This window comes from Lutra lutra, chromosome 2 (assembly GCF_902655055.1).
Source record: "Lutra lutra chromosome 2, mLutLut1.2, whole genome shotgun sequence".
Taxonomy (NCBI): Eukaryota; Metazoa; Chordata; class Mammalia; order Carnivora; family Mustelidae; genus Lutra; species Lutra lutra.
The window spans coordinates 142,469,789-142,482,885 of record NC_062279.1 but is presented as its reverse complement, the minus strand read 5'-3'; the positions used below and the strand labels follow the sequence as shown (position 1 = coordinate 142,482,885).

General features: G+C 51.1%; 1 protein-coding gene across 9 annotated transcripts in view; it reads right to left on the bottom strand.

Moving 5' to 3' along the window:
* Positions 1-13,097, bottom strand: part of ADD1 (adducin 1) — an 88,975-nt gene that overhangs the window by 8,254 nt on the left and 67,624 nt on the right. For 3 of the 9 annotated variants that reach the window (XM_047718676.1, XM_047718680.1, XM_047718681.1), the window contains exons 7-13: positions 12,587-12,730; positions 12,383-12,481; positions 11,503-11,679; positions 6,619-6,963; positions 4,037-4,138; positions 3,263-3,352; positions 2,432-2,524 (exon numbers count right to left, since the gene is read on the bottom strand). In XM_047718676.1, the coding sequence (XP_047574632.1) occupies positions 2,432-2,524; positions 3,263-3,352; positions 4,037-4,138; positions 6,619-6,963; positions 11,503-11,679; positions 12,383-12,481; positions 12,587-12,730 (1,050 nt within the window). The remainder of the gene's footprint in view (positions 1-2,431; positions 2,525-3,262; positions 3,353-4,036; positions 4,139-6,618; positions 6,964-11,502; positions 11,680-12,382; positions 12,482-12,586; positions 12,731-13,097) is intronic. The other 6 variants (XM_047718677.1, XM_047718682.1, XM_047718678.1 and 3 more) reach the window with 3 other exon arrangements.

Genomic DNA, 13,097 nt, shown 5'->3' with positions numbered 1-13,097 from the left:
CTCAGGCACTGCTTCTGCACCTGGCTGAGGCAGCTGGCGAGCAACACAAACACAGATAGTGACCCTATCTCTCCGAGCATCAGGCTTTCATCCATAAAACCCACTCAGGTTTGAATTCACGTTCTTAGTGCCGAGCGACACACTTCTGAGTGCTCAACACCAAATGCATCATGTAAGTCTGTGAAGTGGGCCCAGGCCCCTCGTGTTCTACCACGCAGCACAAAATGTGGGAGGGCCACAGCCCACACACACAGAGATACACAAAGAACAGGGGCTCAAGGTACCCAGACCCAGCAACAGCTCTTGGCCACGCTGGGTAGCCTTCAGCATAATCTTGTCCACCCTAACCTCTAACAGCTCCATTCACCAGTAATGAAGTCCAGAAGGTGCCAGAAAGCCCCAGGCTACAGCTCCCAGGCACAGCGCTGGAGCCAAGAGAGCCTTCAGCTGTGCTCAGGATTCCTTTTGGAACCAGAGTATGGGGTGTAGCTGAGAGTTCACGGCTCCTTGTTCTGTCAGAAGACAACATGCTCTGAGTGAACGGCCATCACCAGGAAGGGAGAGACAGAAGCAAAGGAAAATCCCTCCCAAAAGCTCCAACCTTCCTAAATCCCAAACACACATTCCTCAGATTCTCAAATGGAAAACAAGTGACTACACACCCACCTCACCGGAAAGAAGACATTTTTAGAATATTTAACAAAGTCCTTTTCACTGGTTCAAAGAGACTCAGGTTACCAGCCAGCAGCACCCATCTTGCAGAAGGAGAAATTCAGTCTGCATTTTGAGTCCCACACAAAGGCCGTGGGGACAACTTTGGTCAAGGGCATTGGTGGAATCATATTCTCAACAAAGAAATGAAATATGCTTAGTCAGTGGGAAAAAGACCAAGGGGCAAGTGTGAGCAGCAGGAGGGTGATGGAGAAAACGCAAGCTGAATCAAGGATCCCGGTGTGGGGACACCAGCATCTCAGCCGGGCTGGGCACACTCTCCTGGGCTAACTCCAGCCGGCGCACGGCTCACGCAGCGCGGTGCTCAGACGGTGGAGGGGACACCAGGACCACCGGGAACTCCGTTCCCACCGACTCTGACCTCCTGGCCCGGAGGTATCCCCATCTATGCTTCATGAAACAGAGGAGACGGCACACACCCATGTCTGACACTGCTGGGGCAAATCCAGAACAGGGGCCGAGGAACTGGCCCAAGAGCTGCATCTCAGTACCGCCTGCCTTCCAGCGAGCCCTGGCAGCGTGCCGGCAGAGACCGCTATGTGCGATGCAAGCAAGGACTGTTCCAACCGGCTCTGCCCGTGGGGCCACAGGGTGGCAGCGACGGGTGGACTCCGCACAGGAAGCCCTGGGGCTCGTGGACTCAGCACACCTTCACACATCTGAGAAAAAAAATGAGGAACTCACAAGATCATAAAAGCTTCGAGCCCAAAGTACTGAGATGCAAAACAAGTACGTCTTTCTCCTTTGCACTGAGGAGTTCCTCCAAGAATGGCAGCTGGGAGTACATTCTAAACGGTAAGAAACGGTACACATGGAATGAACACGTAGGTACGCAAAATAGTGTTATTGGTGGGGATTCCACACAGGGACATATAGCCTTTGGTAAGATCTGCTTCTTCCTGGCAACTGGAACATCACCAATGTGATAGTTGCATCTCAATGGAGGTGTATGAGTTGAAAGAGACACACCCCCAAATGTCCTTTGAATGCAGGGTGAACGTGACTATGACTTGAAATGCAGAGGCAGCCGCAGTCCACCCCAGCCCAAGTAGTGCAGCCTGAATGCTCATGGAAGGTCTCCTTCCAACACGTCAGACACGTACATGGAAGACAACTCTGGGCTTCAAATGTCCATGCCTTCTTCCCCATGAAACACTTTTTAAAAATTATCCAGGATTTTTTTAAGGGAAAAACAAAATCAACTTCATCCACAATAAAAACTGACCAATGTCCCCGTCCTCTGAAATGTCTTTCAATCATACAACCTCCAGTTGCCATGTTCACAGCACGTGCTGAATAAGCAAAGGTAGAAGGTACACAGGAGAGCCGCCACTGCCCACGGTCTACCCACACTAAGCCTCTTGCAATCGGCCTCTTATAAAAAGGCAAACTAAAAACCAAAAGCATGCACTAAACCAAAGTCACGTGCAGAACTTGGGAAACGCACCACATCCTTACGATGGGCCCGCTCTCCACAGCCTTATGGAAAAACAACAGTTGTGGAAGTAGCCTCAGACCAAACATGTCCATGGAAGAAGAGGCAGAGCAGAACCTCTGCACAAGCCCATGGATAATTCCGAGACAGAGTCAAAGCTACTTCAGTACGTGAGATGGCGCCGAGCGCGAGCAGACAGTGAGGAGTGGGGCAGGGGAAGAGGCGCGCGTGCTGACGGGGAGGTGAGGACAGGGCGGTGAGTACCTTTCTAAAAGAGAGAGATCTAGCAGGACTAAAGGTCTGCTCTGTAAGCTCGAGCCCTTCGATTGTTTCCGTACAGTCAGAGAGGGGTGCGTCCTGCAACAGTAAACTGAGTCATGAGAGCCCACCAGGCCCAGCTTTGAAACATCAACGGAGAGCACAGGATGGAGCCAGCCAAGGGCATGCAGCAGAGACAGCCGGCGACAGCAGTGGTGATGGCGCGGCCATGTGCGAGCACAGACCACACAAGCAGGGCCACAGCTGGCCCAAATGGGAAAATGGTCACCTACCCTGCCATCGTGTGTAAAGCATTAGGTGGCAACTTCATTTTCAGAGATAACTACTTACACAATTATCTTCCACGTGCCACAAAGTACAGCCCTTCTCTAGAACGGTGTGTAAATGCAGAGACCACATTTACAGGTGCCCTCTATGAGCACTTTACCCCAAGCGGCACTTTATTGCAGACAGCAATACACACATTAAACCCACCCTCTTCTAGCATTTTCCACAGTAAACCGCTAAACTAGGGCGCACCCCGGTCCCCAAGCAGGCGGCATGTGTGCCACCATCACCAGGGCATGCATCACGTAGAGCAGGGCCGGGGCGGTGGCGGGAGGAGGGGGGGACGCGGCCCTCAGGCATGCTTGTGCTAAATCTACAACTTCAGGAAAAGTGGCCTGGTATTTCTTATCGAAAGGCTTTCTCACGAAGATAAAGGGTTGCCTAGAACACTTACCTCATTGAGTCATTCTCTCCCAACTCAAGACTAATTCTGGAGTGGACAGTCACTAGAGCCACCACCCAGTAATGTCAGACATTCTGAGCTCTCACCTGGACGAGGCTCCTGTCCATCACTACACCACACAAAACCTGGGACTGGGGGCCAGCCGTCTTAATGTCCTGTAAGTTCTGCTCCCGGATCTGAGGATGCAAGAAGGAGAAACACACATCAACAGTACAGAGAAGCCTGGCTGTGACTTGAAGTCCCTCTGTCTGTGCACGGGGTGCGGGGGGAGCTCCAGAGTCCCGCTCAAGCTGCACTTCTGCTCTGCCCCGCCCCTCAGGGCCCCCACATGGCCACAGTGGCTGTCTGATGGGGCCAGTCCCACCTGTTTAACCATTTGTGAGTCTAAGAGAGGGACTGAGCCATTCCTGACTTTCTGCACCTCTAGATGGTTGCAGTAGGCACAGATCTCTCACCGTACTCGTTGAGGGGACTATCCCCCACGTGCCCGTCATATAGTGACACTGTGAACATGGGGGGAGCCCATGTTCTGACACAGCAAACATCCACAGCTCAGCGAATGAACGCTCAAGCAGAGGGCCAAAGGTTGTTCTGGCTGGAAACAGGCTCTCTGGCTTCCAGTTCTGCCCGGCTCTATGAGCAAGCAGTTCCAGCACCAGCAGCCTGATCCATCTGCTGCTCGCACACCTGTTAGCGCGACAGCGGAAGTGGAGGAAAGACACAGCCTCGGCTACCAGAGCGGTGGCAGAAGAAGCGCCCCCGCCCCGGGCAAGTGCGCCGTGCACCCCAGCCCACCCACCACCGACTCTGCCTCCGCCTGTTACTGTTTCCACCCAGGGCTGATGACCGCTGGTACGCACCTTGTTCCTCATCTCCTGGACCTCTTTTGGGTTAGTGTTCAACGGGACAAACAGGTTAGGGACAGCAGAGGTGGAGGTTCTATGTCCATCCTCTTTAGTCCACTGCAAATATCAAGAACAGTTGAAAAGTCAGAATGGAGACAACGCTCTATGAGACCACAGCATCCAATCTGTCCACCGTGTCTCACACCTGGTCATGCATGAACATCACAGAGAATGAACCAATGACCACACCTCCTGTCACGGCAGCAGGGGGATCGGGGCAGGGCATGTGCAAACAGAAGCCCAGGTCATGACCGACCAGCACAGGCCCTCCAGAACACCCCTCAGAAAACTCAGGCGTGGCACAGGCAGGCAACCGAGCTCTGCTCCGGGACTCCCGCAGACCAGCTGGGGAAGGGGGACCCTTCAGAGCACATTGGTTCACTGCCCTGAGAGTCCTCAATGCCAAAGCTGCTGGAAGCATGAGATGGCAGGGTCATGAAAAGCGATGTGATGTTGCCACCCAGGTGAAGGGAAGGGCCGCATCGTGAGGCAGGAGTGGGCATCACCAAAGTTTGGCACGGAAATAAACTACAGCATCAGAATGCACCACCGGCATAGCTCGTGTGAATCACCAATGTGACCATGTGCACGGCAGCCACCAGCGGTAGAGTTTGGTGATGTCGAGTATTTTCTATAACTTCATACTTCAGAGTGTTACAAAAATATCCCAAACAAACGGGAAGCGCTTCCTGAGTTCTCACTCGAAGGCCATTTTAGTCATCAGTGCGTAGCGTCAGCACACGCTTTCACCTGCCAGTTTTGGGATCGCCAATCAAATATGAGGTTTTTCATTGGATTCTCATTCGCACGCATGGGTGAGCACTGAGCAGTGAAACAAGGCCGGCAGTGTTATGCCTTTCGGGGTACTTTCCGGAGGCAGTCGGGGAGCCAGAGACCATAAGGCTTCAAGAAAGCAACACAAGTGGCAAGAGCTTAGCCGCCGCGAAGGGGAGTGTGGGATGGGCGTGAGCTGCGAGGTACTCACTGAGGGTTATCTTCTCAGATAAAAACAACTCCAGCTCTTTAGTAAACATAGCTTTTAGTCAAAAACATTAACCCAATAACCTCAGAAGCTTGAACATGTCTGAAACTTAAGAACAGTGACCATGAGTTCACATACCGACCTGGGAGCAGCGGCCAGAGCCTGCGCTACGCCGCAGCGGGGAAGCCCCACACGTCGCCGCTGAGCCAGGTCTCCCCATCAGTGTCATGTGCACTGCCTCAAGGACCTCACAGGAGTGCATGTGTTCTCAAGCCAATTGCAAATAAAGTGCACAGCTGCCACTACACGGGCGCTTTGGAAAACCTCATCACAGCCACTCGGCACTACATATTTCTATCAGCAGCGGAAAGGTGGTTTTTAGGCCCACTCCCTTTAACAAGCAAAATAAATAAAATCGAAACAAATGAAACTTGAAAAGAAAAAACGAGGGAGAGGGAGAGAGGGAGGGTGGAGGAGAGAGGAGAGACGGGCTCAAATGCTGAGCCCCGCCACGTGCACACGGAGTCTCTGCCCACATGACCCGTCCACTCAGGAGCACAGAGGCTCTCGCCACAGCCACCTGTGGAAGACAGAGCTGTGTTCTTTGGAATAAATCTATAAAGTAAAAACACTGTTATTTGGGGAACAGAAGGCCCTGCCGGGCCCGCTGAGCTAACATCACCTGGACTCCTACAGAACGTGGCATGCAGAGAGGAGTCAACCCGGCCCCTGACTCTTCACAGGACCCCACGCCGGGGGCCTCCCTAGTCTGTGGCGTGGGAGCCACCCAGCTGTCTGCGGCTGGCTGAGGGGGCAGTGAAGACCAGTCCCCGCAGGGCGCGAGAACCAGGCCAGCGAATACCTCTCAGGGCCGTGCTTGCCCCTCCTGGCACAAAGCACGCTGACAGGGTCTGTCGCGGGTGCCTGCAGGTGGCCTGCGCTGCACTTGGGTCATGCCACACCCAGCAGGAGTCACACGACTCACCACTATGGCCGTCTACTCACATGCAACAGTCCATGCACAAGGCAGCTGGCTTAGAGCATTCGGAGGCTTTGGGACAGCGAGCAGGGCACAAGGCTAACTAGAGAGGACAAGGTCAGCAGAGGAAACGCCCGTGAGACAGAGTAAACTGCTTAAGACAACACCGGAGACTTGAAAGCACAGACTACAGAGATTATGTGAAATCACTGGAGATCAAGACGCCACGATCACAGCTCGAGACCAAACTACCATTTTGTGCAAGAAGTTTTATGACTCCTTCAATACAATTTGAGTTAAATGGCAGCTCCAACTTGCGGGTTAGCACATGTGAGTTACTCAGGATCTCTATTGCGTGGAGCTACTGAAGGACAGATCTTAAGCAGTTTCAAACAGACAGATTTAGTTGAATTACAGCTGACACACAGAGCAGATTCTGGTTCGGGCTAAGGAAGGTTAATGAGGAAGGTTTGCTTTCAGTCCGGGTCAGGGGGACTGGATTCCCAAAGCCTCCGAAGCCCCAGCTACCCACTTGCTCTACATCATCTAACTATGAACAGTAAGGTAGGCACAGACCAAGCAGTTGGTAATACAGCTTGGCACGCAGACACCGGACGAGAGAGACTGCAGCAAGGGTTTCACGCGATCGTGTGTAACGTTCGTCCACACCTTAGTCTTCGACTTGGGGCTGCTTCCGTTCTGCCCCTCCTCAGAAGCATCGTCGCCCCGGCCAGAGCTCAGCCATCTTGTCTTCTCCCGCTGCTGCTTCTGAAAACTGTGTCTGAGAGGGGAGCAAGTGCCCGGGTCCCCGTCACCAGCGAAGGAGTAACCTGTGACACTTGCAGGAGCCTCCACATCGCTGTGTTTTTTAGATTTCTCTCTCAGAGCAGGGTATCGGTAAGGGTAGCCAGTTCTGTAACCCTAGGGGCCAAAGAGACAGAAAGACAGTCACCATTCCAGATCTCGACACAGTGTCACCTCAGAAGACTGTGTGGAAAGCCCTAGAAAAGCTGGGCACGCAGCACCTAGCTGCTGGCTGGCAGAGACACAAGGACTGACACCAGGACTCTGAAAGCAGCATTGCTCCTCACAGCCCCAGACCAGAAAGAGCGAGCAACACCTGAGCAGGCCAACTGAGGGACGTCCACACAACGAACTAGGGACCTGGAACCCAAGCAAATACTCCAGGACCAGAGGCGACATTAGAGGGAATCTCACAAAAATGATGTGGAGTCAAAGGAACCAAATGGGAAAGAACACACTGTATTCTTTCATTCATAAAAAGGACAAAAAGAGGGGCGCCTGGGTGGCTCAGTGGGTTGAAGCCTCTGCCTTCGGCTCGGATCATGATCCCGGGGTCCTGGGATCGAGCCCCGCATCAGGCTCTCTGCTCAGCGGGGAGCCTGCTTCCCTTCCTCTCTCTGCCTACCTCTCTGCCTATCTGTGATCTCTGTCTGTCAAATAAATAAATAAAATCTTAAAAAAAAAAAAAAAAGGACAAAAAGAGGTAAAACCAAGGTGGCAGTGGTCACCCCTGGGATGGGTAAGTGCCTAAAAGGGACACAGAGGTCCTGAGGTGCTGCTGGGGTGTTTTCTTTTATTTGTTTTATAGGAGGCTCCACACCCAACACGGGGCTTGAACTCACAACCCTGAGGTCAAGCGTCCCATGCTCCGGTGACTGAGCCAGCCAGGCACCCTGGTGCTGCTATGTTCTGACCTGAGAACTGGTTAGGCATTGTGCTCGGTCAGACAGTTAATAAACTCAATACTTAAACAGGGCCTACTTGCTGCTGGCTAGAGTACAGGCTGTATTAATTAATACTTAGCTTTTTGTTTACTTTTTAGGATAAAGTTTAGATACTGTCGCAATCTTTGGGGAAGGTCAAAGGTTCCTGACAAAACTGCTTTACTTTTGAATGTAACAACGCTCGAGTTGAACCTTCCGTTCTGCCTCATAACCACTCACTAAGGGCATATGACGAGGCCCTGCGGGTTCACACCTCGGGAACACACTGTCATAGCACCGGGCCCGCATGCTGGACTGGCCTGTGTGTTGAGTTCCCAAAGACACTCTCCACAAGGCAAGTGTGACATCTTACTCCTAACCAGTGCTTAGCACCTGGTGGCTGTGGCATACAGACTTCATGATGACCCCCCTCCACAGCCCCCCGCCTGCTGTTAGCCCCTCCCTCCTGGAGCTTGGCAGGACCTAACTGGCTTCTAATCAGCGGAATTTGGCAAAGGTGACTGGATGCATTACTTACGAGTGTAGCACCCATCTTTTTGTTGTTGTTGTTTTTAAGATTTATTTATTTCAGAGAGAGCATGCACACAAGAGAGCGCCTGAGTGGGAGGGGCAGAGGAAGAGGAAGAGGAAGAGAGAATTTCAGGCAGACCCAGTGCCAACTGCAGAGACCGACATGGAACTTGATCCCACCACCCTGAGATAGTGATGTCACTGAGCTAAAACCAAGAGTCAGGAGCTCAACCGACTACACCACCCAAGCACCCCGAGTATGGCACCCATGTTGAGAGAGTCTCTCTGTCCATCACTGACTCTGAAAAACCAAGCTGCCAGGACTCTTACAGCTGTTAAAAAAAATGAATCCTGCCCACACTCCCAGGGAGCCTAGAAGTGGATTCTCCCCCACCCAGACTTCTGATAACGTCCAGTCCTGGCTGACACGCTGACTGTAGCCTTCCTTGTGAGACCCTAAGCCAAGAATCTGGTTCAGCTGGCTCCTGACCCACAGCTGCATGTGTGGACCAAGTCATTCACAGCCACAAAGGAACAGGGAGTGACCGGAGAATCAGAGGCTAGTCATGCAAGAGGGGCCACGGCCGGTGCTCTGCCTGCCAAGGAGCTTTAGAATCCTTCATGTTCCTCCTGATTCTGTCCTGTAAGATGGAAGGGGAGGAATTTGCTCCCTTTGGGTGCTCCTCTTCCTTGGAGACCACTTTCATTACCAATCATTCCTTTACTATGTTCAAAAAAGGGTGGTAACAATCTCGAAATGAAGTCATCAGTCAGTGGCTGTTTGTTTCCCCCACCACTGCCCTCAGGAAGACAGGCAAGTGTCCACCCCGCTGCATTTCCACTGCTGAGCATGCCACTGAGGACGCTGAGTGCTAACCACTCGGTGGTGAAAAGGCCACCTTCAGCAAAACATGGTTCTTAACAACTGCAGTGTCTTCTTCCTCCGGAAGACACCTGAGTCGTCACCATGACTCCAAGATAAACCACTAGAACATCTCAAAACCTTATCCTCAGAGGGTACGGTTTCTTATACTTCCCCTTTAAATGCTACAATCCTAAAATGAGAGGCAATCCTCAGGCCTCAGACCTGCAGGGCGTGGATTACAGCTGAACATAAGGATTCCTTCCTTCTTTGACAAGCTGGAATTACATCTTGGTTTTTCAGGGAAGCAATTTAGCATTTCTTCTAACTCTATGTTCAAATAGGTCTTACAGTATGACAATCTTCAACTATTATCTACCCTGCTCAATTATGGGCAAACATACATGGTTAATCAAATGCTACACAAATTGTGGACTATAGCAGCGGCCTGGATGACTCAGTCATTAAGCGTCTGTCTTCAGCTTGAGTCATGGTCCCAGGATCCTGGGATCAAGCCCCACATCATGCTTCCCTCTCAGCGGGAAGCCTGCTTCTCTCTCTCCCACTCCCCCTGCTTATGTTCCGTCTCTCACTGTGTCTCTGTCAAATAAATAAATTTTTTTTAAAAATGACAATAATCAGAACACCTGGGATGCTCAGTCGGTTAAGTGTCTGCCTTTGGCTCAGGTCATAATCCCAGGGTTCTGGGATCAAGTCCTGCATTGGGCTCCCCACTCAGTGGGGAGTCTGCTTCTCCCTCTCCTGCTTCTCCCACTCCAGTGCCCCTTCCCCTGCTTATATGCTCTTGCTCTCCCTGTCAAATAAATAAATAAAATCTTTTTTAAAAAATTACAATAACGGGGTGCATGGGTGGCTCAGTGGGTTAAAGCCTCCACCTCACCTTCGGCTCAGGTCATGATCCCAGGGTCCTGGGATCAAGCCCTGCATCAGGCTCTCTGCTCAGCAGGGAGCCTGCTTCCCCCTCTCTCTCTCTGCTTGACTCTCTGCCTACTTGTGATCTCTCTCTGTCAATAAATAAATAAGTTAATTAATTTAATTTTTAAAAATTAATCTAAAATTTTAAATTAATTTTTTTTAAATGACAATAATGACTGTGCGACCATGTGCAATAAGGACACTGAATACCACACCCTTGTAACAAGCGCTTCAACGATTCATCTTTCATCCTTCCTCTCCCTCCTCTAGCAAATTAGAGTTATTGCCTAATTCTGGTTTCTCTCCCTCTTTGAGAAGGCACTGAGCACACAACATGTGGTGGCCTGGCATTCTCGATTCTTAGTCCTTTCTCCTGTTTTCCTGCCTGACTTCAGGGTCACAGAACAGTGAGACACATTAGAGTGCCTGCCAGGAGGAGAGAAGAAGCCACCCCAGCACTCTGTCTCGTCGGGCCCCTTGGGGGAACCTGCCGCCCAGTACTGATACCTGAGCCACCACTGCCCCCTCCCACCTAATGCCAGCTGCTTCTTCTATCTCCTTAGTGAGCTCTGTTCCTCCTCTTGCTCCCCATGACCTGGCCCATGCCCTGTCTCCACCTCTGCAGCCCTCATCACGCCCTGTCAGAACTCAGATCCCAAACGCTCAGCTGCCTCTAGCATTGTGAGTCCCTCTCCCCAGCTAGGTCATGCACTCCTTGTGTCCTATTAGTGGCTAGAGGCTCAAGAGCAGCCGGTCAGTTAACACAATCCATCTTTACGGGGCCAGTGAATTCAGGAGTTATGGAAGATTCTGCTTTCTCTGTTCATTCCGCCCTGACTAAACAAATCCAGCTCCTGAGGACGCTTCGCACACACTGAATCTGATACTCTTTTTGTTCCAAAATCTTTAAGGAAGTTAGACTTCCTGCCTCCTGAGGCCACCCGTCCCACCTGTGCCCTGGTCCAACAGTCCTGTTAGGCTAGAATGGGCCCCACGAGCCCCACGGCCCCCGTGCTGCCATCGACAGCACCTGCCACAGCTATGGCAGCACACGGGGGGCGGGGCGCGCTCCACCTTCCTACGCTAAAGCTCCCCCACCCCCAAGCCTGCTTATGGGAGGTCGGGCGCTGCTAACTGCTGCTCCAGGGCCAAACTGTCCACTTCTGAGCAGGCATGCTCTCTGCTCCTGTCCCCACAAAGGAAACAACAAAGGAACACAAGCAACCCTCCCTATTTTATTGTGACTTAGCTTAGGAGTTCAATTGCCCTGGTGCTTCTTCATGATTTTTGAGGGGAAAGCATTCACACACCGCGTGAAGATAGCAATTTCACTTGCTATAAAAACACTGACATTGCTACTTTTGGAACAGAAGCTTTATTGTCAGGTGGTAACAACGATCTTACCAGATTATCGAGCATCCGCATAAGGGCTTCAAACTCCTGCTCGCCAATCTGCCACTTGGGAGGTGAGCTGGTGCCCTCCCCTGCTGGGGACTCCGGGGATTGGGATTTGGCTTTGTACTTGCCAGGATCCAGGAGGACTAAGTTGTCCGGCCCTCCTGCACTGGCCAGAGTTCGAACCTTTTCCAAAACAAGCAGATAGTACCGTTTGAGTTTCTTGCCGAGGACAAAAGGATCAGATCAGATGACGACAGAGATGACTCAAACAGAAATGTAGGTCTCTGAAGAAACCAAGCCGTCAGAGTGTAAGAATAAAAACTGAAGGATGGACAGAGACAGATAATCCACACACAAAGTCATTTTCAGAAGTTCTTCGTTAGCAAAACAAAGATACTGGGCCCTCATGCTTGGAGGAGAAACGGGGAAACAAAGCCCCTCTTAAGGCTGTATGAAGGAGCCTGGGGACTGCAGTGCTGCCTAGATGAAGTCAAGGTTCCAGTGGGGAGAGCACAGACTTGGGATTGAACACAGCTGGCAAGTGTCTCCCTCTCTGTACCTGCCTCCACGAACAGGGCCATGAGGGGCAAACAAAATAACATGTAAATAAAGCACCTGATACAGGGCTGGCACACGCTAGCATTCTGTAAATGGTGGTGACGTCTGTATTTGAATAACAAAAACTAGAAATGAAAAGCCCAATAACTGTTCACCAACTTAAATCAGTGAAATGGCATTTGCTCTGGTCAGTTTCCAAATCCACTAGCTCACCTCAGGCAAAGAGGTTATGCAAAAACTCATTCCTACTAAACAAGTATCAAAAATCTGCAAGAACCCTGCAAATGCCAAAATAAGTCATAGCCTGCAGAAACTGGTCCCCGCCCACCTGGATCTCACACGCGACCACCAGGTTATGGATGTAGTAGAAGGCCTCCTCAACGCTCCCTCCGACTGACACGAGCCCGTGATTCCGGAGAATAAGAACCTGTAGGGAGACATGAAAGCTCGAGGAGCTACGCAAGAAGACAGCTACTCTGACTTTTTTCTTCTTTCCTACACAATTTAAATACCAGATTAGATGCCTACTGACCTTGCTTTTAGGCCCCAAATTTTTCTGAATTAATACTTTTTCCTCCTCCTCAACCAGAATCCCATGATAGTCATGGTAAGCCACTTCTCCAAGGGAAAGCGCCTCCGGGGAGATTGGCAAGAGGCCACATTTCATCGCTGAGACCTAGAGAACAAGCAGTCACCATGAATGAAGACAAATCAACAGTCACACCTTGATGACGTGGCAAACACTTTCCTCAAAGAAATAAAAAGGGGAACATTATTTTATTTTGTTCTCTTCTCAGAAATAAATGAACCTATGAACTTAAGATGAACTTTACTTCTGGGGCTTACTACAGATGGACACTTAAAAATCAAAGGCATTGCAATGCTGGGAGAGCCTCAAAAGAAATTCCATGTCTTTCTGGACTTCTCCCACACTGATCATAATGCTATATGAGCTCAGGCTTCCTCCCAAGATGAGCCCGGCCCTACTGCAAGGAGAGACAAGGGCTCCCTCTGAGTGAGCCATGACCCTGCAAAGAGAAGGT